Source organism: Melozone crissalis, unplaced genomic scaffold, assembly GCF_028551555.1.
Source record: "Melozone crissalis strain CALT ecotype California unplaced genomic scaffold, PUWL_Pcris_2 ptg000068l_1, whole genome shotgun sequence".
NCBI lineage: Eukaryota > Metazoa > Chordata > Aves > Passeriformes > Passerellidae > Melozone > Melozone crissalis.
Window position 1 is genome coordinate 6,038,796 of NW_026535846.1, and position 25,908 is coordinate 6,064,703.

The 25,908-nt window shown below is 44.7% G+C and overlaps 1 protein-coding gene across 1 annotated transcript in view; it reads left to right on the forward strand.

Annotated features, from left to right (window-relative positions):
* The window catches only part of AMOT (angiomotin), a 45,494-nt gene extending 21,354 nt beyond the window's left edge, over positions 1-24,140 (forward strand). The window contains exons 4-13 of the mRNA XM_054289832.1: positions 1,609-2,059; positions 3,456-3,600; positions 4,921-5,013; positions 7,530-7,675; positions 17,149-17,298; positions 18,792-18,982; positions 20,920-21,042; positions 21,676-21,908; positions 22,651-22,875; positions 23,847-24,140. Of these exons, the coding sequence (XP_054145807.1) occupies positions 1,609-2,059; positions 3,456-3,600; positions 4,921-5,013; positions 7,530-7,675; positions 17,149-17,298; positions 18,792-18,982; positions 20,920-21,042; positions 21,676-21,908; positions 22,651-22,875; positions 23,847-23,947 (1,858 nt within the window). The 3' untranslated portion in view covers positions 23,948-24,140. The remainder of the gene's footprint in view (positions 1-1,608; positions 2,060-3,455; positions 3,601-4,920; positions 5,014-7,529; positions 7,676-17,148; positions 17,299-18,791; positions 18,983-20,919; positions 21,043-21,675; positions 21,909-22,650; positions 22,876-23,846) is intronic.
* The last annotated feature ends 1,768 nt before the right edge of the window (positions 24,141-25,908 follow it).

A 25,908-nucleotide genomic window follows, 5' to 3' on the forward strand; every position in this document is an offset into this window, starting at 1 on the left:
GAACATTCCTGAGGAAATTAATTGCACATCATTCTTCTGCATGACCCCTGAAATCCTCATGCTGCAAATGATCATTTCTGGGGAAATACAGCTCCTGCAATGATGCTGCTGGCAGGCACCACAGTCACCTGAATGTGAGAAGGAGAGAAACAGTAGCTAGAGCAGTGATTCTTTGTTTTTTCTTAGTTAACAAAGGCTAGATTTGTTTCCCCATTAAGGAATTTGAGCAGGAACTTGGAGGTCTCTCTGCAGGGAAGCAGGGCAATGAGACACGAAGGGCATGAGGCTGAAATAGTGAACCCTGTGCTGGGCTGAGAGCTGCTGAACTGCCCTGTGCTGCTGCCAGATGTGAGTGGTGGGTGCCAGGAGTGATTCCCTATTTCTTGGAGAGCAGGAAGGATGGTGCTGAGTGTTTGCTCTTGGGCTCAGAATTGTTGTGTGTAATCCTTGAGCTCCCAGCTCAGCTTCCTGCTCACTGCTGTCAGTTCCTGATCCTGTGGGAATGCTGTGTCCATCCTCTGCAGGGCAGGAGTCCCTCCTGGGAGCACAGGCAGCCACGGGAGTGTTCTGTAGCAGCTCTGGCCAGGTGGAACAACAGTGTGTGCTTTTCCAGCTGCAGGGCTGAAGGGCATCCCAAAGGGTGGGAATTGTGTCAGAGCAGCAGGACACGCTGAGCTGCCAGGCTGGGTCTGCTCTGGCCTGAGCTCCATGCTCAAGAGGAGACTGGCTGCAGCATGGAGAGGGAGAGACTTCAACTGTTAGAATAAAGAACCTCCAGAGAAGTTAAAGGTTGAATGTTTTTGGAGGAGAAAGCAAATCCTGCCTCCTGAGGTCATCCAAGCATGATAAATCCACACAATCTTCTCAGGGAGATTTCTTACTTGGCTGATGCAGCAGGAGTTGAGCTGGGGATCTCCAGAGCCTGGGAAATGTGAGAGGGTGTAGCTTGGATTTAGTTCTGTGGTGGACTCACGCAGGTTATAGATTGTTAGATGTGTCTCTGATACTTGCAGAGTTATTGTTAGGAGCAGTAAGCACACCTACTGCATAGGACAGGGCAGGTTGGAATGAAATGCTGCTTCTGATTCTTTGGCTGGTTTTCATATTCTTTATTTGTCTCATTTAACCAGGCTGCAGTTTATTGATTGATATTTCAGAAAGCTCAGATCAGTGATGCTGGAATAGTAGCATCAAGCTTAGCCAATGCTTTCAACTCTCTATCCTGGCTTGCAGAAGAAGATTGTTTTCTCGATGACAGATGGCACATTTAAGGCCAGAACAAAAGAGCCTGTTCCTAGCAGTCCTTAGTTGAGCAGTTTTATCCACAAAGTGTGGAGAAAAGTTATGAAAATAATTTTGGCTGGTAGTTGTTGATGCACTTTCTTTTAGTACTTCTGCAAAAAAATAGTTTCTAGGAAACACCTTTGTGCCCTTAGAATAAATTTTCTGCTAAAGATTTGATTTTGAAATGCTTTTTAAAAACAGACTTCTAAAATGGAAGTGTCTTTTGTATGGGAAGACCTGTGCACTGGAGCTACACAGCTTGTCCCTGCTTTGTGCACTTTCCTGTGCGTGACTGTGATGGAGCCTGTGCTCTCTGTTTTCCAGGCAGAACCCAGATGTGCAGCTGCAGTTACAACAGAGACCACCTCACCACCACAGCCCGACTTCTTCCTTGACATCCCTGGGATCTTTGACTTTGCTCCAGTCTCCTCCACCCTCTAGGCTGTCCCCATCCCAGCACCAGCAACCTCTGACTCCCAGCCAGGCAGACCCTGGCGTCCTGCCCCGGCCCCAGCAGCCTTTCCTGTCCAACCCAGTGCAGCAGGGGGATCTGTACCGACTATGCCAGCCCTTCCTGGGCCCCCAGCAGCAGCAGCAAGGAGACTCCTACTCCATGAGAGCCCAGCAGATCCCTTCCCCCTACCAGCAGGTTCAAGTGGATCCTTTTGCCATCGTGTCCAGGGCCCAGCAAATGGTGGAAATCCTGTCGGAGGAGAACCGGTCCCTGCGGCAGGAGCTGGATGGGTGCTATGAGAAGGTGGCCCGGCTGCAGAAGGTGGGTGGATGTGTAATTCAGGCATTCTCCTGTCTCTGGTCCCTAATTGAATCATTTAACCTGCAAGTGTTGGATTCTTGTGCTGAAGGGATTGATGAGGTACTTTAGAGTCTTTGGTATGCAGATTGATTAGTCTGTGTCCTGTGCCTTTGGGCAGCAGCTTAACTTTGGCAGAAGATGGAATCAAAGCCTTCAGTTTTCTGCTAACAGTTCATTGACCATGTCAAAAGCACATCCTCCTCAGCTGCTGAAGACGCTGACTGCTTGGCTAAGTTAAGGCTTGTCCATGATAGCAGCATGTTTCATTTTCCCTAAAAGACTTCAGAGCTGCAGGAAGGGCCTGTTTGGGGTGGCATGAGACCACAGCCACTCAAGGAGGCTCAGGGGACATTGCTACAAACTGGTTGGCACCACAGTGTGCAGGGCAAGCAGTGCTGCTATGGCTACACTAAAGACATTTGGACTGCAGGACTGGGACTAACACTCCTTTTGTCCCTCTCCCAACACCACACAATTTCCATGAAAACTTAATGTCTTGATTTGGACCCAGCCATTTGCCACCTTTGGCTTTATGGAACAAGCAGAATAAATTATGTTAAGACATTTAAAAGGAAATACCCCAGTGAGACCCATCATTAATGTGCATGTGTGGAGGTATTTTCATGCTGCCTCACAGAAATAACTTCTTGATGACCAGTGGTTTAAAGCTGGGCAGCAGGTCAGCTTTGCTTTTGCCTTGCAGCTGTGGAAAAGCTGATGCTCCTTAGCAATTTAGGACTTTGTGGGCCTTGCTGTGCTCTTTGCACTGAGCTGTGTTTGGGGCCAGAAAAATGTGTGGCTGCTTGTCCTTGAGTTCAGGTGACCAGTGTGGCTTTCCACACTCATTATTCCCCATGTTACCTCTTACCAGGGACATATGTTCATTTGGTTGTATTTTTTGGAATTTTTCTGGCCAGGAAATACTTGAGATAATTGTTTGACAGCTTCCTGATAATGACAGAAGGATACAAATGCACTTCCCTCCACCTCCCTGTTGATCACTTGCTTTAGACAGTGCTGATGGGTTTTGCTATGGTGTGGATCCACACTTCTCTAGCAAATCATGCCCAGCAAGGAGAGTTAGGAGAGAATCTCCTGCTCTGGATAATCAGAGAAGCTTTACACTGAAGGATAAAGCATATCCTAAAAGGAAGGATAAAGCATATTTTATTGCAAAATTATTCAGCCACTGGTATTCTTTCTATAGAGGGATTTATCATGGACCTGAGACTTTTACTTAGGGTGTAAGTGTAGGTTTCCCTCAATAAAGAACACTTGAGACAAAGTAATCTCCTGTCTGAGACAATGAAATTTGTTAGTGGAAAATAGTAAGTTCTTGTTTTCACTTCCACTGCAGCTGGAAACAGAAATTCAGCAAGTTTCAGAGGCCTACAAAAACCTGGAGAAATCATCCTCTAAGCGGGATGCCCTGGAAAAAGCCATGAGAAACAAACTGGAAGGAGAAATTCGTAGGCTTCATGATTTCAACAGGGATCTAAGAGGTAAATGAAGTAAAACTTCTGTTCTTCAATGCTGGGGGTTTTTATTGTTATGCTTACTTGGCAGGACAGAGTTTTGCTGCAGAATTCACACGACTGGAATATGACAGGATACTCAGGTGCATTCAGTAGTCAGAGATTTTAAGCACTTGCTGGAGCAATGGAAAAGACAGGTTTAGGAGAGGGCTGCAGTCTTTCATTTCCAGCCTGTTTCTCATTGACAAGAAACATGTGATAAGCCAAATACCATGAACCAGATGCAAGCCTGGAATTCTCTCATGTCTTCTATCCTAGAGACAATTTGTACAATTTGTTCAGTTTACACAAATGGAAAGAGGTTTTGCTGACTGCCTAATCCCACAGCAGGCACGTTCACTTTATTTCCTGTCCAGTGACCCTTTTTGCACTGACATACAAACTGCAGAGTGTCTGTTCTTCCTGAAGGTCTTGTCATTCCTTATCAGTGTAGGCATCTGGTTTTTTGGATCTCCCTTCCTTTTCCAGAGTGAGCTGCTGTTGGTGTCTGGTTCTTGCTAAGAGGCTGAGGCAGCCCCACGGCTGGCAGCAGAGTGGTGTTGAGTGGTATTTGACCTTACTGGGGGGAAAAGTTTAAGCATTAGCTTGGAAGGTGGAAATCATCTGCAATTTGACATTTTGGAAGGTACACAAACAGTTGTTTAAACTGTAAGTTTGATTTTTTTAAGAAAGGCTTCTGATTATCCTGCATGCTCTCACTGCCTCATGTCTTTTACTAAGGCTCTCAGAAATTGTTTTGCATCCAGGGAGTAAAGCCATGCATTTCCCAGTACTGTACACTAAGGCCTGCATTAAATAATCTTATTCATAATAAAACACAGCATAAACATTTCATTCTAATTTTCACAGACTGATACAAGTTTTTAGCAGCTTGGAGCAGCAGAGCTGTTAAGCTGTTTTTAGGGTTTTACACTATTCCCTCAAGTCAGGTAATTGGACAACAGTAATTTAATCTCCTGTTAAGATTTAGTGGAGAGTTATAAGAGATCTTTTAATTGCATGGTGGGATTTATTTGTGTGGAAAAAATAAAGGTATAAATTGAAAAAATAAACTTCTGTATTATGGATGTTTAAAATAATTTCTTTGGAACTTTAAACTTTTCAGTTTCATTGAGTGTATTTCCTTAAGGACATAATTAAAAACATTTCAAAAGTGAGTGCCAGTTTCTCATAGGCTGTAGAATTAGCAGAACCATTCCCCCAGCATCAGGAATGCCCTGAGCAGATGTAACTTAATGCTTGAAAGTTGTTAATTATTTCTTTTGCCTTTATTGAATTGTTTTGCAGAACGCATGGAGACAGCCAACAAGCAGCTGGCAGAGAAGGAGTTTGAGGGCTCTGAAGACAATCGGAAAACCATCTCCCAGCTCTTTGCACAAAGTGAGTTTCACAGCCTTTGTGGGTCACTGGAAAGCTCCAGTCACCTGCCTGGGAGGACAGTGCAGCAGGTTCATGATCAGCACAGAAGTCAGGGCAGTGGCAGCCCAAAGCTGGCAGTGGAGAAAGGAGGAGGGATCCAAGAATTCCTTTTCTGTCAGTATCTAAAGTCCATCTGATGGGATTTATTAGAGATATTGGAGCATAGGTAATTTTCAGTTAAACCATAAAATTAGTGTTTGCCCCATAATTTACATATTTTATCCATCTATTTTATTCCTTGAAAGCTTTGAAATGAAACCTTCCCAAGCCCACAGGAGTCCTGGCAGGAGTTAAGGCCAGCAGGAGAGGAGCCTGCTAGGTCTCCTATCTCCTTCCTCTTTAATTTGCCACTGCCCTATCCTGTTGAGCAAAAATAAAGGGGATGATGAACACTCCTGCAGTCTGCTGGGCTGGGTGAGGGTCAGGAATTGTGTCCACAGCAGTGGATTTATCACAAGGCAAACCAAAATGACGGGTGTGAAATGCTGCTTTTCCTTTGTTCTGAAATGTCTTGAGGCTGACGGCGTCGGGCCAACTTTTCTCTCATCCCACAGCGTGCTCCACCTTTCTGACAATGCTCACTTTTCTCCAATTGTTATATAAAAAGGTAGTGCAATAAAATTGCAAAACAGAGTTTTTCTGTGGTGTAATAGACACTGCAGCTACCCTGACAGATTCTGGTGTCCCACTCTTGTGTCATCTTTAGCTTATTCCTTGTGGTTTGCCTTGCAAGCAAATGGCTGGCAGGGTGTGAATTCCAAACTCCTGGTGGTACTGGGAAGTCTGGGAGTTTAGTCTCTCCTTCTGCTGGTGGACACTGAGGTTCATAGGTGCACCCAGAAATTGGGGAGGTCAAAGCTGTGGGGCCTCTCCTTTTGGATGAACATGGAAGCCACAGTCCTGCATTTAATCAGTCCCAGCATTTCTGGGGGTGCTGCAGGCACTTGCCAAGTGAAGCAGTTCTCATTTGGAGAAAAGTGTGCAACAAAACCTCCCAAAGCCTCTCTGCAAGCATTTCCAGATTAACAAACAGCCTGGTAGCACTGACTGATACCTGCTGGCACAATGCCACCCTGTCTCAATGCAGCTCAGTCTCTGCAGTACAGTGCAATGTGCTCACACTGGCAGCAACTCATTCCTGGGTGGAGGAGAAATGCTGGGAAAAGATGGGCAAAATAAACCCCATCATGTGATGACATTTGTCCTTATGTCCTGGGCTGGCCCTGGGTTTGCTCTGCAGAGCTCTGGGTGCTGTTGGTGGACAGGTTTGTTTTGCAACCTGTGTGTGGGCTGTGTTGATTCCCTGGCAGAAGGGAATCTTTAGCTGCTCTGTGTTGCTAAAGCTTTGCTCCTGGCTCTTTGCTGGCAGAAGAAAGGGAGTAATTGTGGTCCTGTAAATATAGTTATGCACATGCTTGCACAAATGGGCCTGTGTGCTCCATATGCAGTCTGTCCTAACACCCAGCACCTCGTTCCTGTTTTTCAAGCCTTCCACTCCTTGTCCTCATTCCTTTGTCGTGGGATATTGGTTTCTGGAATGCAGTTTCTCTGGTGTCATCAGTGCTGGGTGTAGATCACTCCAGGGAGTATTCTGTGGTTGTGTATGCAGCAAGTGGGTTAATGTTATCTTTGGAGCTGGTTGGTTTGAGCTGGGAATGGCAACATACACAGAGGACATCAGCTCTGTGTTGTGGCTTTGCCTTACACCCTTTGTGATAATTTCTCCAGTCTCCAATTATTTTTATCCTATCTATGTTTTTATGAAGGCAGTGCCCTGTTCCTGCAACACTCAGCATTGTTGCTCCAGCTCTTCCTGGAGAGCAGCAGAAAAGGATGAGCTGCTGTGTTTGGGGTGGCAGGTGTGCTCAGGGAAGGGACAGAACAGATGTTATGTGCCTCACTTCGGGCCCAGGGGGTCAATTTTACAGGCAGTAGAGGAGGACTGAGCAGTTCTTACTGCTGATTTGTTTTCTGAAGATATCTCCTCTGAAGATATTGCCCTGAGAAAGGACAGAACCCCCTTCCAGTTTGGGGGGTCAGTGTGGAAAAAAGGAACACAAGTTTTTCAGGAACACCAGCCTGCTATCTCTCTGCCCAGCCTGAGATATTAAAATTACTCAGTTTGTTTTCCACTGCTGAAAGCTCAGAGGTGAGGAAGTGCCAAGTTTCACTAACCATCTGTATAATCACAGCAAATTACCTGAGTAACTGTACTGAGTGATGTACCTTCTGTTCCTTCTCACTATCTTTGTGGCACATTGTTGCTTGAAGGTACCATACTTGTTTTTCAGGATTACAGGTCCTTCTCTTCCTTGAAAGCCATGTCCTTTTCTCTTCCCTCTTAGCACTACATTTGCATTCTCTTTCTTGTGAGAAGTCCCATTGCAATCGTCCCTTCACCTCTGGAGTGAAAGGCTCCTGAAAACTGGACAGAGACAAGTGCTGTGCATTGATAACTATCACTTTTTTATCCACAGACAAGGAAACACAGAGGGAAAAAGAGAAACTGGAAATAGAGCTGGCTGCTGCCCGCTCCACCAACGAGGACCAGCGGAGACACATCGAGATCCGAGACCAGGCCCTGAACAACGCTCAGGCCAAGGTGGTGAAACTGGAGGAGGAGGTAAGAATGCTGAGAAAGAGGGGTCAGGGGAGCTTGTGTGCCAGCAAAAGTGGCTTTGGGAACGAGTTTGTCTTGTGGAAGTTATAAGGAAATCTGTTTTCCTCAAAGCTGTTTCTGTCAGTTTAGCTTTGTGTTGACTGGCTAAACAGATAAGCCACAAATCTCTATTTCCTTGGAAATGCTTTTCTCTAAGCAGCCATATTTTGTTTTCCTTTTGTTTCAACTTGTAAAAGTGGGCTGGAAGTGGAATCTCAGCCCTGGAAACCTGCTGGACTTGGCAGAAGTTCAGATCTGGATGGACTTTCAAGTAATATCAGATGAATGTGGCTTGTCCCTTTGCCAGGTGTGGGGACAGTGCAGATCCCCGTGTGTGCCCAGCATTTGTAATAAGCTGGGCATGACCTTAGTTGTTTTCTCTGCCTTTCCTCCCAAGAGGGGATAATACATTTGAGCTGCTCTGCTGGGCAGCTTTCACAGCAGTTTCTTTTGCAGCCTTGTCCCTGCCATCATGGCTCTCACCTTTGTCCCTTCTGCGTCACGGTGTCCGTCCTTTCCTCTCCTGCCTTCTGCTCTCTGCTCAAAGGCCCCACTTCCCACTCCAGCCTCTGCTTCCTTTACTCCTACTCTTCCTCCATGGAGAGTCTCAGGAGGAAATCTTCTGGCCAAGCACACTTCCTCACTGCAGATTTGTTCTCCAACCCTGCCATCTCCCTGGCTACCAGCACTCAGCTGGGCACTGTGCCTGTGCCCACCTGAATTTTGCTGCTTTCAGAGACATTCCTCAAACACTACCCTTGTCTGCTTTTAGTTCTCTCTCCCTTCAGGATCCCATTGTGCCCACAGAGGAGGAATGGTCAAATACTAAGTGAATATCCTCCTCTCCCAGGTACAGGTGTAGCTCATTCCTGAGTTTTAGCCTGCTCTTCTCTGAGCTCTGGATTTGCCTCAATAGCTCTCCCCTGAATCTTCCTGTGTCTCTCCCTGCTATCCTTAATTTTTGTCATTCTTTCAATCTCTTCATGGAAGCCTTCCCTCAGTCCCTCTGGATCTCCCCTGGAGCTGCTCTGCTCATTCAGGATGTTCTTGTGGGTTTATCTGCTGTCATAACCTCTTTTAGCCTGCCATGGCTGACTTGCACTCACTCAGGGGACAGGGAGCATTAGGTTATAGGATAATTTACATCTGCCATGGCTCTCTTTAGCTCTGAAATTATTCTCTCATTGATTCTGCAATGTATTGGAGCTCTTTGGCTTTCATTCAAATTTCAGCACCTTATTTAAAAGTCTGATGGGTCTCTAACTCCAAGGACATGGGACATCCTCGTGGTTTCCCTGGAAAATGCTTGGAGTCAGTGTGGATGAGGTGCTCTGATAGCTGGGCCAGCACACACAGCACTTGGCTGGGCTCAGTCTCTGTGTAGACACTCTTTCTGGCTCCCTCACAATAAAGTTGAAGCTTTGAGGGGTAATAATAATTGTATGTTTTATTTTCCAAAGACTGCTCTTGTTTCACCAGAAGAATTGGGTTCAGTGCTGTGGCAAGGTATTTCTGCCTAGGTAGAACAGTGAAATAGGTAAGTCACTCTGGGCTAAATTGCATGATAGCTTAAGAAGCACACACAGGCTGATCCAGGGTGAAATGATCTGCATGAGGGCTTGTGGTCACAGGCATCCAACCTTTGCTCCAATCCCAGGGTGTGCAGGAAGTGCCACCCTTCCTGCTGTAGATAAATATGGAAGTGTCTCAGTGAGGGAGCAGGAATTAACTCTGCTTTTTCCTAGAGGTGAGAGAGAATAAGGGGAGACAAATGCTAAAGAGTCACTTTTGCAGGTTTCCCAAATCACTTTTTAATGAAATACTTAGGATTAGAACACATTTGTTGCCTCATTAGTGTTGAACTGTGGAAAGTTCTCCAATCCCCAGGCTGCTTGGTAATTCCCAAAGGCAGCCAAGGAGCTGCTCAGAGCTCAGGGCACCTTTAGAAAAGGCTGGGAACACCATTCTGAGTTAGTGGCATTCAGTGGCCAAGAGATATGAACCATTAGTGGATTATTTCTTTATTCTGGCCAGGTTAATCTGAGTGACTAGTCCCTGTAAGTGTCAGGAATTTCCAAACTGGTCCTGCAGCAGAGGGTGGAGTTTCTTAGGCTCAGGTTTGGCAGCTACTCTGGCTCAGGGCCTGAGGGGGGATGCATATTTCAGTTGTTGCCTCTTGTAATGTAAGTTTTCACCTTTTCTTTTTACCCTTTCCATTTTGACTTCCTATTAAGCAGAGTAACCTTGCCTTGTGTGCACCAGATCCTTTATAAATGAATATTTCCATTCTAGAGAGAGCTATAAGCAATATATGACTGTAACTGATTTTAAATGTTGCATTGGAATTGGAGCTTTAGATTCTTTTCAAAACCCTTGGCTTGAATTGCCAGTCTGGACAAAATCTGTAAAATGTAGACACTTCTCTACACCTGTGGAGCTTTGAATATTTTTATATATACTGGATTTCAGCATCCAAGTTAAAAAAAAGGAGAGATAATGGGATGTTAAATGTAATGGAGGAAGGAATGATCTTGGAGATACTGAAGTGCAGTGTGAAGCAGTTGGATGCAAAAGTAGACATTCACAGAATGCTTCTCCTGTTAGCAGGGGTGAAATGGCTCTTCAAATTTAGAACAAGTTGCCATTGAAGTTTTTGATAGTGTGGGGTTTATTTCTGCAAAGTGCAAAATAGGGTGAGTGTTCATAAATATTTAAAGCAAACTTAAATGTGTCTATGAACAGAATTGCTAAGTATGTATATGTTTTATATATAATATTTAAACTTTACTACTTCTCTACTCTCCATAAAGATACACAGTTATTAACCCCTATTTTCACTTCTCTATTTTTGTTCTTCCCTTTAGTAAATGTTCCAGTTTTGCATAAATCAGCAGCTTACTAAAATTGTTTCTAGTGAAGTATTGGTCTGTGGTTTCTGAAATCAAAACTTCAGATTGTTTTCATTACATGTAATACATTTGACATAAATTGAACATATTTAAGGTAAAATGAAAGTTGGCTTAAAAATGTACATCACAGTCAGAAAGAGTTAGTGATAATATTTGGAGCTAAAGCAATGAAAAATTCTCATTTTGGATCATTTGCGAGGGTCTCAGGTGGGATGGCAGCAGTGTTGTGGCTGCTCCCACAGGATTTAACCCCATGTGCTCTCATCCACCTTGAGCCTGGAGCAGATGGAGCAGCTAAGCTGGGCTTTGCTTTGGGCCAGGGCCAGAACTGCTGGCTTTGCAGAAAGGACCATCCTGACCCACCTGACTCTGAGGAAATGCTGACTTGCTGCCAGTCCTTACCAGACTTGCAATGTTGCAGGAGGGAGTTTGGTGCCAAATGCTTTATCTAACCACAACTGCTGAGTGCAGAGGCTGCAAGTGCTACTGGTTTTACTTTTTTTTTTCCCCTCAAATTGGTCATTTCTGCTTACCCTATTTAATTTATACCACGGAAGACCACATTTCAACTTAACAAAAGTTTGTGGGTTTTTGATAGTAGTGTAACTTGTACTCCTTTGCTCCATTGCTTTACAAATCACTTTTTTACTGAGTGCCTCAAGGAGACAGCTTTGAAGAATAATGGCAAGCACCAGGAAGATAAAAATATCTGCTCTTTGCCATCCTCAGACACACACCTTGCAGTGGGGAGAGAAGACAGACCACCTCTCTAATGGGTAGAAACTGGGGGATAAAGCAGGGGACGAGTTTGAATGAAATATCTTTTCGTTTAGAAGTTCATAGATCTTTCAGCCATCACAATTCCAAATGGAGCAGATACCAGCTGAGATAATGTGTTCATTTCTCACTGTGCTGTTGTGCAGAGAAAAAATGCTCTATTTCTGATAACACTGAGGGTTCTGTCTGGGGGGAAATGCAAAAATACATTTCCAGTGACATCTCTTGTACTTTTTATGCTGTGCCTGAGATACTTTCAGAACAGAGCCCTGGCTTGTAAGGAGGAGACCCAAAGGAGAGCTGTCTGCTTGATGCCTGCTCAAGTTTTTTCTAGTCACTATAAAAAGATATTCCTGGTCTCCACAGCTTTGTTTCACATAGACTCTGAGAGCTACCTAATAATCCTTTCAGGAGAGAGTTGCTTCTAAAAGGGACAAGTTTTGGATGGCTTGTCACTCCTGGATGGATTGGGTGCCGAGGAGAGAAACCTCCCTGTTTTCCCTGAAACTGCTTCCCTCTAATGAGCTGCATTCTTGTGACAGAGCTGCCTTTTTATTGCCATGTCACTGTCTCACATGTTCTGCCTGTTAGTGATTTTCCAGCGGTGGCTTTGAGAGTCAGAACTTTATTTTAACACAAACAAACGGGGCGACGACATTGTGACACTGCCATGCCACAGACACTGTTCCCCAGCACGGGATAGTGTTACCAAATTGTTTCAGCAGGAATTCTTGCTGAGGCCACTGGCGCCTTGTTGGGCCTGAATTCAAACAAACTGAGGGTTCAAAGGCATCCTAGAGGAATATATTCCAACTGCAAGAGGGTGAGGTGATGTAAACGTGCTTGCTGGCTTTTTCTTTTTTTTTTTTTTTTTTTTTACTACATTTCTGCCATAGCAGGCAAATTCTTGTGGGGAAACACATTTTCAGCTGCATCTGAATGGATTCAGCTTTAGGATAAACCCAGAAATGTTATGAAAACACCCTGAATATATTAAACAAAGGACTTTGAAGACATCAGAAATAGTGGGTGGGAGACAAGCAGATGCTGATGAGTGTTACCAATTTGCTGAAATAGGAGCTGTCCAAGATGAAGAGGGTAATGCCTGGGTTTGACAAAATGCCTGGGAGAGTTCTGAATCAGTGCAGGAAGTCTTCTCTTCTTCCCCAGAAAAAAAACCCAAAAAAATCTTTGCTGAGTAACTCATCTGGAAGCAATGAATCTCTTCCCTCAAAGAAGATCCTTCCCCCTCACCTGCTGTGTCCAGGGCTGTGTTTGTCCTGCACAGGCAGCCCCAGTTGGAGGATGTTACAGCCTCCTTTGTGCCTTGACTGAAAATTCCTCATTCCTGTGTGCCCCTGCTCCCTTTCCATGAACCTCTGTGCCCTCCTCAGAGCCTCTGCAGGGAGCTGGGATCCCTGAAAGGCATTGCATGGTTTGTCAAAGCCTAAATAAATGAGGAACAGTGTTTGGTTTTTAGAATGTTGTTAAATCATTTTCTGCTAGGCAGTTGTAGTAATAATCAAATATCCCCCATTTCTGAGAGGAAAACTTGTCTTTGGCCACTGATTTTAGACCATGCAGGTACATGCCAAGGGAGAGGGGAAGTTAAATGAAGCTGGAAATACTTGATCAGGCAGCCAGGGAATCTTTCTGGGATATTCCCTGCATTGCTTTGCTCTTTGTGCCCTGGATTTCTGCAGAGCCCAGGTCAGTCATGGTCATCTTTATTTTTTTTGTCCTGAGTCATGTTGCAGAATTTACATAAACTTTGTAGTAAATGGTAGCTGGAGAGTGGCTGCTCCTGTTTACATTGGTTTAGTTAGAATTACAGCCTGACCTCTGATGCTTGGTTAGGACATTTTCCAAAGCAGTCAGAGACTGACCTGGAGATGATAAGGACATTATTGAAATTGTGCTGTAGGAAATGCTGGGAGTGGATACAGTCATCCTGCTGTGCTCCCAGACATGCACTGAGGTTATTTGAGATCTTACATCGTAAATAGGTGTTAAAATAAAGATACTCTCATTAGCAAAATGCTCTGCATTTTCAGAGCACCCTTGGAGGCAAAGCAGTTATGATACATTAAGTGAACATGAGCTTGCTTCTTAGTTAAATGCTGTACCATCAAAAGGAAAATTACTATCTTGTCAAATTTATTTAAAATTACATCCCAAAGGGTGTGACTGCATCCTTGTAAAGCTTCAGGAATGAGCTCTTATCTGGAGCACCTGTTCTCTGCAAGGTCTGATGCAGAGGAGAGAATTCCTGTGTCCTTTGATGCCATCCCTGCCCTGGGAGATGTTGCTGTGGCCCTTGGCACTGAGCAGCCAATTTTGGTTCTTTGCTGGGAGAGGGAGGGTGGGGAATCCATGGCAAGTGACCAAGAACAAGCCTCAGCTCGCTGCCTTTCTTCCTTCTTCCCATCTTAGTTATGTCTTCAGCACCTTGGCAATACTCAGGAAATTGTTTCCAATTCCTGTCTTAGGAAAACAAGATCATACTCTTGATTTCTGGTAATGAAATCCCTCTGTGCTTGGAAGAATCATTCCTGATCCTCTACAATGAGAGTCAGATCCACTCAGAGAGATGAAAACCTAAAATGTATAAATTTAGATTTCCCTTCTAGCACTTCTGGAGAATCCCGGTTCACAGAAAAGTAAATTTTTCTCACAAATACTTGCAGCAGCAGAGTGGCAGATCTGGAAATGAATGAGAGTGCCAGAATATGCAGTGACTTCATTGAGTGCAGCAAGTGCATGAAATGAGATTATCTTAGAGAGAAAGGATAATTCTGACAAAAGATACCAGGAAAATTGAGTTGTCTGGAGACATCCCATGCCTTTAAAGCTTACTGAACACCTGGGTTCCAAAAACCTGAAAATCATTTGAAGAATTTGTGAATTAATTCCAGTTTTAAGCTGTTGAAAAGAATACACACACCAGCCCTAAATCTTCCAACATTCCTAATTCTTCCTGATGCTGGAGGATGAAGTGCATCTTGTGAAGGGATAAAAAAATGTTGTGTTTCTGCAAAGCCACTGAACAAGCTGTGCCTGGACTCTGGGGCTGGTGCCCGAGCCAGGCGTGTGCAGGCAGTGCTGGGAGCTTGGGCAACAGCTTGTGTTGCAACTTTTCACCTGCAGGTTTGGCTGATGGGAGAACCTTCAAAGTGGATGTTTCAGTGGAATTTCTGTGTCCTAATTCTGCTTTTTGGCTGGGCTCTTGGTATTCTTTGAGTGCAGGCCAGAGTGTTCATCCACACATATGCATACTCAGGTTTGTTAATTGCGAAACTGTAAAGTGTTGGTGGTTGCTGCTTTTGCAGGATTTTACCTGTGTGTTAAAAAACTGCTCAGGAATTGAAATGCTTGGTAGTAAGTAATGAGACCAAATGTCCAGCACCTCATCCTTAACTTTATAAAGAAGAGAGAGGTAGGAGAGCTGGTTTTGAAGGGATTATTTTTCAGCTCAATGTGTGGTATTTCACTGCTAGTGAGTTTATCAAATTGTTCCTCACTCTTGTCCAGGTCAAAACCCAAGATACTGAGTGCTCTCCATATCTGGGTTCTATCTGACCCTGTATTTATAACTTCTGGCTACTTTGAGCTGCTCTTAATCTAAGTTTAAAGCTAGTGCATTAATGCACACTTCAGTGGAGTCTGACAAACTCTGAATTGGTGTTATCAAGTACTATGATCTGGAATAAAAAGATTTATTAAGTATAACACATTCATTGATTTTCTGCAGAGCAGCAGTCGACTATTAAGTTACATTTAAATGTTCTCATCACTCCCATTCCAAACAAGCTTGAAATCTTGAGCAATCAAAGAATAAAAATACCTTTCTACTGTACATGCACTGGGGGGAAGTCCTTTGGCTGGGTTGCTCACTGTTTGTTGTAACTTTTATTATAAAATTCTTGTTTGGGGAAAATCCTCTAAGGCAGCAACATTCACGCTGTGGGATTAGATGCCTGCTGACTTTATGGAGAGAAGAAAAGGATACTATGTCTGAGATTAATATTGTTGGGAGATTTTTCTGTCTCTGCTCTTTGCATTGCCTGAAGGAACAGGAGTGAGAAAAGGGAAATTTTTTTAAGAAACACATGATAAGACCTTTTTGGAGCAAAGGTGTGATGTAAGAAGAGCTCGTGTTGTTCAGATCAAAGTATCCTGTGTGTGCTGAGGCTGAGAGCAGATTCCTGGGGAGCACTGGCAGCATGGGGCCAGCCAGCCCTGATACTTTCCCAGAATACTTTCCGCTTCCAAGAAGGACTTCCTGAGCCAAAAGTGGTGTCTTTTGTCTTTAATATCCCTCAGTGGACTTTTCTTCCATCAAGCTGTACAGCAGCTCTTTGAACTCACATAAGGGAGTCTGTGTTTTGCATTGTGGTGCTTGTCTAGAGCTTTGGCTCTGACTGTTGGGAAAAGTTGCCTTCTTCCTGCTATTTTTGTATTTTAGGGTTTATGACAATCAGAGCTACAAAAGCAGTGCCCCAGATTTGCTGCACAGGGCCAGCTAATTGCAATTGTTTAATCTTTTCCTAAACAGAAAATAATGCCCACAGGTGTGCAGTATTCCCTATATTTTAATAGAACCGGGCCCTGGATATATTTTATTTTATTTTTAAGTAATGTTTTAGTTTTTATTCTGTGTGAACTGTGGATTAATCTTGCTAAGACAGTTACTGGGGGCTCAGTGTAGTACTTTTTGTTGCTTCTTGTGAGGCAGAGTGGCAGCTTGGTTTGCAGGACGAGCAGTGGAGGAGGATGGAAAGGCAGTGGCAGATACAGAGCAGGACCTCTCAGGCCAAGAAGAATGGCCATACTGATGGGATAAACCTGCCATGGGGAGAGCTTGGGCCATGGCTGGTGTGTGCTTTGATCCTATTATCTTATTGTGATTGGAAAGCAATAGGATTCTACAAATTTTGATTCAGTTTCTGCGTAATCTTGTAAAAATGCTGCCAGCAATTTTCAGTTCTGCACTGAGAGTGTTCCCAACTTGGGGATCAGCTCTAAACACTTCTGCAGTTTCCTTGGAAACGTGTGTCAAGTCACTCAAACTCTGTTTCAGTCCCTGGTGCCCTTTCTAGTCCATTGCTGCTCTCAAACATTTGCCACAGATAATTTCTTCTGTTTCCCCATCGTTACCATGGGGTCACTGAGGACAAAAAGGACAAAAACACCCAGCAGGAGAGCAGAGCTGGAGCATCCTGAGTGGCCAGGCCAGAGCAGGCCAGGGCCCACAGACAGCATGGAATCTGTCAGGAATCATGGTATGGTTTGGGCTGGAAGGGACCTTCATGATCATCCAATTCCAACCCTCTGCCACAGGAACACCTTCCACTGTCCCAGGCTCACTGACAGCATGGCCTGTCATGAATCATGGAATGGTTTGGAATGGAAGGGACCTTCAGGATCATCCAATTCCAACCCTCTGCCACAGGGACACCTCCCACTGTCCCAGGCTGCTCCAAGCCCTGTCCAGCCTGGCCTTGGGCACTTCCAGGAATCCAGGGACGGCCTCAGCTTCTCTGGGCACCCTGTGCCAGTGTCTCCCCACCCTCACAGGGGAGAATTCCTCCCAACATCCCCCTGGCCATGTGAAGCCATCCCCCTTGTCCTGTCTCTCTCCATCTTTCCTGTGGGCTCGTCGAAGTCACCTCAACGTTTTCTTCCCAGCAAAGCCCGAAGTTCACTCGCTTGTTCCCATTGTTTATGCTGCCTTTTCTTGCTTTGTTTCAGCTGAAGAAGAAGCAGGTCTATGTTGAGAAGGTGGAGAAGATGCAGCAGGCCTTGGTTCAGCTGCAGGCAGCGTGTGAGAAGAGGGAGCAGCTGGAGCACCGGCTGCGCACCCGGCTGGAGAGGGAGCTGGAATCTCTCCGCATGCAGCAGGTACCCCTGGCCCTGCTGGGCTCCTGGATTGCACCCTGCCCACACACAGGAGAAAGGCACTGCATTTTTTATCTTGTGTTCTTAAAAAACTTCTTTTTCACTAGTTAGATTCATGGGTTTCTTCCATTGTATTGCTTTCACCTGATTTATAGATAAGGAGCAATAGAGGATCCATCCTGTGACAAGATCAGCCTCATAGCTACATGTTGCTGCACCTTTAAATACCAGGGTTATGTTATTTGAAATTATTTAAAAATTCCTGTTCACAGTTTGTGATTTTACATAAAATTCATTAACAACTGGCCTTAAAAGAGGCCCTTCAAAAACCTTTTGAATTTGAAAAAGCACACAAGGCTAAACTAGCAAAGTCAATTCTATAAATGCAGTTGATGGAAATAGATGGGAGTTTCATATAGACTGTATTGCAGTATTATTGAGAGTCTTTTTCAGTGAAAAGAATGAATGAGAAGTAGATTGTGCAATTGTGTTAAAAATTACATTAACTTCAGCCTATGTTAAATACAGATAAACTGTCAGGTGTCTGAATTTTACTGGAAATAGGATGCAGGCTTATGCTCTAAATCACATTTAGTGATTAGCTTTAGTGATTTAGCTTACCTTTATCCCCTAACTTCCATCTCTGCATAGAAATAGATATTTAAATCTTGGGGTTTTGTATAGGTTTTAGTAGGAGTTACAGTAATTTGATAAACTTTTCTGTTACACTTTTGGAAGAGCAGGTATTCTAAACCCCACAGCTTTTTACATTGAGCCTGAGTCAACACTAAAATTGTTTTCCTGTCATGGTTAAAATTCTGAGCTTAGCATAAAATAGTTAGTTTGCCCTATTTCTATTCCTTTAAACTATTTATTTTATTTTTAAAGTCAAATGTCTTGTTAATCCCACATGACACTTCCATATAAAACTGCAAGTTTTATTCATTGAACTATTATCTGAGCAAATCTCCATGTTTCCTTACTTTAAAAGGGAACACTGCCTGCCTTCCAAATCTTGCTTTAGAACTGAATTATTTCAGTCCCCAGCTATACAGTGATCATATTAATGTAGGAATCAAATGCTTTAAAAATATTTTGGATTTATTTTTTGGAAGGGATGACACTAGTCAGTGCCTTGGTGAACACTTGGGAGTCAGTCTGTGTTACAGCAGGCATTATGGAAGGGCTGTGATCATCACACCTCTATAGCACAGTCCAGCTCTGGGATGCATATTTGGGACTTTGGGAAGGCCCAAATACACATCTTTGGAAAAAAAGATACTTTTGGGGGAAAAAAAGACCTTGGGAGGATTATTTTGCATCTCGGGTGTTTTCTTGTTACCCTGCCCAGCACAGCATAAAGCCACTGCATTTCCCTCTGGGGGGTTCTTGTGTCAAACCAGTGACAAAAAGCAAAGCAGCCAACCCTGAGCCTTACAGCTGCATCCTGAGCCTCCTGTTTTTGTGTGCTTTGTTCCTTTCCTCCTGGGGCTCAGCGCCAGGGCACATCTCAGGCTGCCAATGTCTCAGAGTACAACGCCACAGCGCTGATGGAGCTCCTGCGTGAGAAGGAGGAGAGGATCCTTGCTCTGGAAGCTGACATGACCAAGTGGGAACAGAAGTACCTGGAGGAAAGTGTGATGAGACAGTTTGCTTTGGATGCAGCTGCGACTGTGGCTGCTCAGAGGTAAATGGGACTTTTCACAGCACTGGGATTATTTTCTTTTTCCAGCTGAATGTCATATTTCCCACCCAGGAATGCTGTCATGCCATCCTCCTGTGATTGCTCATCCTGTGGTCTGAACAGCTCCTCAGAGCTCTGCAAGCAAGTGGAGCTTGGTTGTTCTTCCTGGGAGCTGTGCAATTGCCAGCAATTAGAAATGTTTTTCCAGGGGAAGATTCCTCCACATGCAGGATCCATTTTCCAGACTAAAATTGTTCTGAGCCATTCCTAGATGCTGTTGATTCAAAGGGGAAGAGGTTTGGGGTTTTTTTAATTTTTAAAACAGGGATCAGTCCTTGCTGAAGTCATGTGAGATGGGGTGAGCTTGGTGATTCACATCATTCACCCTGAATGGCTTCCTTGTTCTCCAGAATGTTTTTGCAAATTACTTTGTGGTATTGTCTGCTTACTAACCAGAAGCATCTACTAAGAAATTCTGCTCAAAACATTCTGCTGTGTATGGAAAGCACTGCTTGTGGGGGTGGGAAGGGTGTCTGAAATTTGGTAATAAGCTCCCATTTCAAGACAACTGTACAGAAACACTTATTATGGCTGTGAATAGGCCAAGTGCCTCAGCTGGTTGGTAAATGAGAGCTGTTACTGGAGTGCCTCTCCTTAGCATTAGGCCTTGCTTGCATGTCATTTCATTGCTCACTAGTTCATGGTTCTGGACAGCAGATTTTCCTGTAGATTGTTTCATGAGCCAAATCCAGATAGGGATGTTATCACAACTGGATTCCCAGCTTGTAAGATCACACTGGAATTACAGGGGTGAAGCTGCAGATCTGCTGTGTCGGTGTTTAAAGACTTATCTTATCTTGCCCCAGAAGGAAGCTGTTATTTTAGGGCATTGATGCTTATTGTGCACTGTTTTCCACCTCCCCAGAGATTCCCTGAAGGCTCCAGCTGCTGCTTGTGCTCAGAGGCCAGGTTATATTTTCAGCGTGGGCTGATAAGTTGGGGCCTGGTCTATTGTTTATCATGGACTGGGAGGGGATGTGTTAGGCCTGCTCAGGTTTCACCAAATGAACAAGAATGTTGTCCAGTCAGGAAAGAGGCTCTGCTTTTCCATTTCCATCTAGATTCCACTAATTCCAGTGGCAACCTCATCAACACTGTCCAGATTTCTTTCCCTTTCCTTTAACAGTGGAAGCTGGCATCCCTTGGGAAGCTGAGGTTGCAGGAAGGATGCTTTAGAGGCAGGAGCTGGGTCAGGTTGGGTTTCTTTGGGGAGGGATCTTCTCATGCCCTGCCACATTCACAAGCAGAATGAAATACTCATTATTTGGTTAGTGGACTGACCAAGTATCACAGTATTAACATTAGGCCTTATATGGAATCAGTCTGGAACTCTTTTCACCTTATTCCAGATATTTTGGAATAAAGCTGCTTAGGATTGCTTAAGAAACTTCCATGCCTTGTTCCCTTTGATATTCACATCCCCTGTATGATACTGTTGGAAGGGGAAGGGAAAAAGCTTTTAATTTGAAGTTGAAGAAAAGTGCCTGGTGTTCCTTTCCCCTTCTTGTGTCCTTGGATTTGCCTCCTTGATCACTTCAGAATAGTGCAGTGACTCAGTTTAGGTGAGGCACTGTCCCAAAATGGACAGGAGGTTGTTGTTATAATGATCTCCATGTTTTTGTAATCCCTCTTCAGTAGGACACAAACGAAATTGGGAGTTGGATTTTTGGAAGACACTGAGCCAGCTTAAACGCAAAAAAATTGTGGATATCCATGTTTGTTCCATTTGAGCAGTACTTTTGTGCTGCTGGGGGGAAAGCAGCAAAGTTAGCAGGTCCTTGATGTGCTGTCAGGTCCCTCATGTGCTGTGAGGTCCCTCATGTGCTGTGAGGTCCCTCATGTGCTGTCAGGTTCCTCATGTGCTGTGCTGCTTGTTGCAGGGACACCACGGTGATCAACCACTCGCCCAACCCCAGCTATGACACCTCCCTGGAAGCTCGCATCCAGAAGGAGGAGGAGGAGATCCTGCTGGCCAACAGGAGATGTCTGGACATGGAGGGAAGGTAAGGTGCACTTTGGTCCTGTCTGGCTTCTTTGGAACAGGGATTTGAGATGAACTGCCTGGGTAGACGCCTCAGAACCAGAAATTCTTGTGTCTTCACCAGCAGCAGCCATGTCAAATGCCAGACACTCATTTGGCCAAGGAAGTAGAAACACAGCAATCCAAAACCTGTCTTGATACTGAGGGCTAATGCAAAAAAGTCTTGTCTTAGATTTTTTTGCATCTAGCTTGTTGCTCTTCTCTCTTCAGGGCATCTTCATCAGACCCCAGACTCCAGCCACCCTTTAACAGGCTCACAGACCTGTTTTCCCTGGGGTTAGGCCCCCAGTGCAGACTCCCCAAAATGTGTTAATTCTTTCTGTTGGTCTCATATTCTGCCCATTATTCTCAGGTTTGTTTCAGAGCTCCTTCCATGGCTGTTTAGAGCAGTTTCCAGTATCCAGAGGGCGGTGGGTCTATCTCACGTGATCTGCTCTGTGGGCCAGAGAGCAGCCAGTGCCCAGGACAATCTCCTGGCATCCTCCCTCCACCTCTCCAAGTGCCTAGGGAGCCCTAATCACAGCCATGGGGACACTGAGGCCTCAGTCTAGGGAGATAGGAAACACTTAAACTGTTCTTTTTCTTTGCCCCCAAGGATTAAGACCCTGCATGCCCAGATCATCGAGAAGGACGCCATGATCAAAGTGCTGCAGCAGCGCTCCCGCAAGGAGCCTGGCAAGACAGAGCAGCTCTCCTCCATGAGACCTGCCAAGTCCCTCATGTCCATCTCCAACGCTGGCTCAGGCTTGCTGTCCCACTCCTCAACCCTGAGCAGCACCCCCATCCTGGAGGAGAAGAGGGAGGACAAGAGCTGGAAGGGCAGCCTGGGTAATTTCCAGTGGCAATTCTGATTCAGAGCCAGTGCTTGGAGGGGAGGCAGGGGCAGCACAGGAGGGTGTGTTGGACAGATAGAGCAGCTGGCCTGGCCTGCAGTAAAGCTGTAGGATGGGACACATTTGAAATAGCTGCTTATTTTAATCACTTCTGGGAATTAGTGACTTCTGATACTCAGGCTCTGCCATTAAATATGTAAACCTTTATTCCCAATTTGCCACCTGACTTTAGGGATGTCTGGGATACAGTTTTCAGGGTTCCCAAGCACTTGCTTTCAGCTGGATGTTACAGCTGGATGATGGTGTAAAGTCTCCTTGAATTGGAGCAGAGATTTTAATCAGGATTTCCATCCTGTAGCGTTGTGCCTGCAGCAACATGACTCCTGTCTGGAATGGCTCAGCAGTATTGTTCTGAGAAATGGAGTTGTAACAAAGCAAATCCCAGGTGATTTTTTTTTCCCTGAGAGTAAAAACCCCTGAAATGTAAATGAGGACCTGTTGCAGGTGATTTCAGAGTGCAGATTAGTGCCCAGCTGCAATCAGCAACATGGGGACACTGCTATTGCTCGGGTACTTCAGCACCCAGGGGAGGAAGGTGCTGTGCAAAGGCAAACCTGTGCTGCCTCTTGAGGGAGGGTGCACTTTCCAGCTCCTGCAGCAATCAGTGCAGAGTGGTGCAGAGCTGATAGCAGTTAGTTTTCTGTGACTGTGACATTTCCTTCCCTTTTCCCACACAGGTGTTCTGCTGGGAACAGAATATCGCTCCGAATCCATCCCCTCCACCCCTTCTCCTGTCCTGCCCTCCACACCACTGCTGTCAGCCCACTCCAAGACAGGCAGCAGAGACTGCAGCACCCAGACAGACAGGGGCAGTGAGCAGGGCAAAGCTGCTCCTTCCCCTGCAGCTCCCACCCCAGCACGACTCCCCAGCACCAACCTGAGCTACAGTGCAGAGAAAACAGGTAACAGAGCTGAGCCCCAGTGCCAGGGCACCCTGCCACCCACTCACCATCTCTGGGGCAGCCCTGACCTCCCTTCCTCCCTCCAGGCAAACTGGGGTTGGTTTTTGTGAGGACAAGTGTGATTGAATGGTCTCAAACACACTGAAGGAATAAAAGAAAAGCCTGAGGAGTGGCAGCATAAAGTGTGGGCACACTGGGCAGGGAGGTGCAGCAAGATTTGAGAACTGAGAACAGGGAGATGCAAATCCCTGGGCAGTCTCTGAGTCAGTGTCTGCTCTGAAGTAAGTTGTGAGTAGGATGTGGGGTTTAAACACATGGAAATGGGCTGTTCAAACTGGCTATTGCATTGAGGGGGCATCCAAAGCCAGGTGGACTCAGAGAGGGGGAGGGAGGAGAGGGAGCTATCACAATAAAGCTGCCTTGGTACCACCCCAGTCACAGGAGCAACTTGAGCCTTGGAGATCCAGTTGACAGTGACTGTCCCAGGAGCTGAATTTGCTTCCCACAGAGCTCCCAGCTGGCAGGAGCTGCTCATTTTCCAGCCCACTCTGCCAAATCAATGCAGATTACACAACCTTGCCTCTTCTCCTTGCAGACACATTACAATGCTGTTGTTCTTCATGGCAGAGAGTCTTTGCCTTCGCTCTGCCTCCTGCCCATGCTGTGCTGTTTAATGGGTATTGAGGGAGAACAGGTCTGGTGGTGAAAATCCACCCTGACTGCATTGGTTTACATGCAGTCACTCCAGTTCTGTGTGGATTTGTGTATCAGTGGGAGGCACCCAAAGGGAATTTGATAAAATTGCTTTATTTGTCTGGCTGCATATGTGGGAATTGAATTTTTTTAAAACTAAATAAGTTATTAGCTGTCTTTGGCCAATGATACAAGATGACTTAAAATGTTAATATCACATTTCTAACCTGATTGAAGTTTCACCTTTAATTGTCTCTTGTTTTTTCCTCACCACATAGATGGGCCACTCTTCCACTCCAGCACTCTTGAAAGAAAAGCCCCTGTTCAGACTGTGGGGCAGGACCTCCCAGATGGAGAGATGGTAGAATACCTCATCTGAAGGGCTGTGCCAGGATCTGAGCTGGGATAACAGTAGCAAGAAATTTTTAAAAGACATTTTTATTGGGAAAAGAAAAATGTAGTACCTGAGTAATAAAAGAACACTCAGCTGTTTGCTCTTGTATATTATGTCTCAAAAGTTTGGACAGGTTAATTTATAATTTGTTCTAAATTATAAAAAACCCGTAACACTTGTTCTTTGAAAGTTTCCCCCTTTATTTTTTAAATACTGGATCTGGTAACATCTGGAGAAAAAAACTAGACCTTAGGTGCACTACATCTATTTCATTTCAGTGTTTTTAAAGTCTCCCACAGGTGCTGATACATGTCTAGCTTGAATGTAGTGAGGTGAGCTTAATGGCCTTAAAATGATCAGAACCAGGGACATGGTTGTGAGCATCACTTAATGGTGTTGGAATTCAGCTGTTCTGGGGAGCTTTGACAAATCTGAGCTGTGATCAAGGGAGATTTCCCTTTCACTTCCTCTTCCTGTCAGTGTAAGAACTCAGAGTAGGTGTTTCATGTTCATGGGTTGAAAAGATGTCCATTTTCAGTGTGGTAACTGAAACTTAAACTTCCCAAGTTCCTTTTTTAATTATTTCATTATTAAAACAAACTACTCTGGTGATTAATGTCACATTTCATATTTGTAGTTCCTTTTGCAAGATTTGCCACACTTTTATACTTAAGTACTTTTTCAATAATTTTTACAGTGGATAGTAAATAATACATTGCATTCATGTTTTACATGAATTAATAAGGAGAATTTACAGGCCCAGCCCTGATCTGCTAGATCAGATTTCTGACATCATAATTCCATTGGCTTTAGTGAAACTACTTCAAATTTACCATAGCTCAAGTGGGAAGCTCTGTTGTAGATATAACAACTTAATCTACTGCATCTGTGGAGATTTTTCTCTGCAGCAGACTTTTCTATATTTCAAATACCCTTTCTATATTTCAAATACCTTTTGTATATCCCTCCTTTCTGGAGAGACTGGATTCTTTTTCACATAGCAAAGCCTCAGAGGTAGAGCTTTAAAGAGAAGCTCTGTGTAAAGGTTCAAATGGCAGATTCTCTCCTTTCAAAATACTTCTTTAATTCATCTGAGGGGAGAGAGCAGTTTAAAGAAAGTCCCAGAGGCATTACAGAAAAAAGTTACATATTTAAGTCATGAGGTTCACTTGCAGATTTTTGGGAACTAGCACAGATGCAGCAGTGCTTTGGTTACAGAAACTATAAGGAGATATTAAGACCAATAGAAGTACATGAGTATTTTTTTGTTACTGTCTTTGCATTTTATTAAAACACTTCAATATTAATTTCTGTTAAAACCTACTCTTTTTTTGTACTTGAAAATTAAAATATTTCATTAGCCAGTGGTCACACACTGGGAACCTGGCTAGTTTCAGCTTTCTGTTCAGCATTAGAGTAGCAAAATTTTCATTACAGATAATTTCACCCCAGAAAAAAGGAAATCCAGCAATTAATTATCACAGAGTTAGTGAATGTCTTTTATTCCAGTTTGACCCTACTGCTGTGGTGTTCAAATGAAATGGCCTCAGCAGCCCACCAGGGATCACAGGAGTTCCACAGTGGGAGGGGACAGGTGGTGCCTAAACTCAGCCTGAGCTTTCCCTCTGATAATAAACACTGCAAATCCAAGGAAAACCCTTCCCACCGTTTCTGGCAGCTTTGCTGCTGGTGAGGGACCTTCAGGCCACACTCCCAGTGCTGCAGAAGGCAGAGGTGGCCAGGGCTGGGCTGGGAGATGCTGGGAAGGCACAAACCCCTTCATCAGGCAGGCACTGCCAGGCTCTGTCTGTGCTGGGGGACAATGTCTGTCCAGACAGTGCCAGAGCTCCCTTCCCTCTGAGCCATTCCCCACTTTTCCAGGCACTCTGTCCACCACCACCTCATTCTCATCCCTGAGAATGTCTTGTTTTATTTCTCTTGGTTTA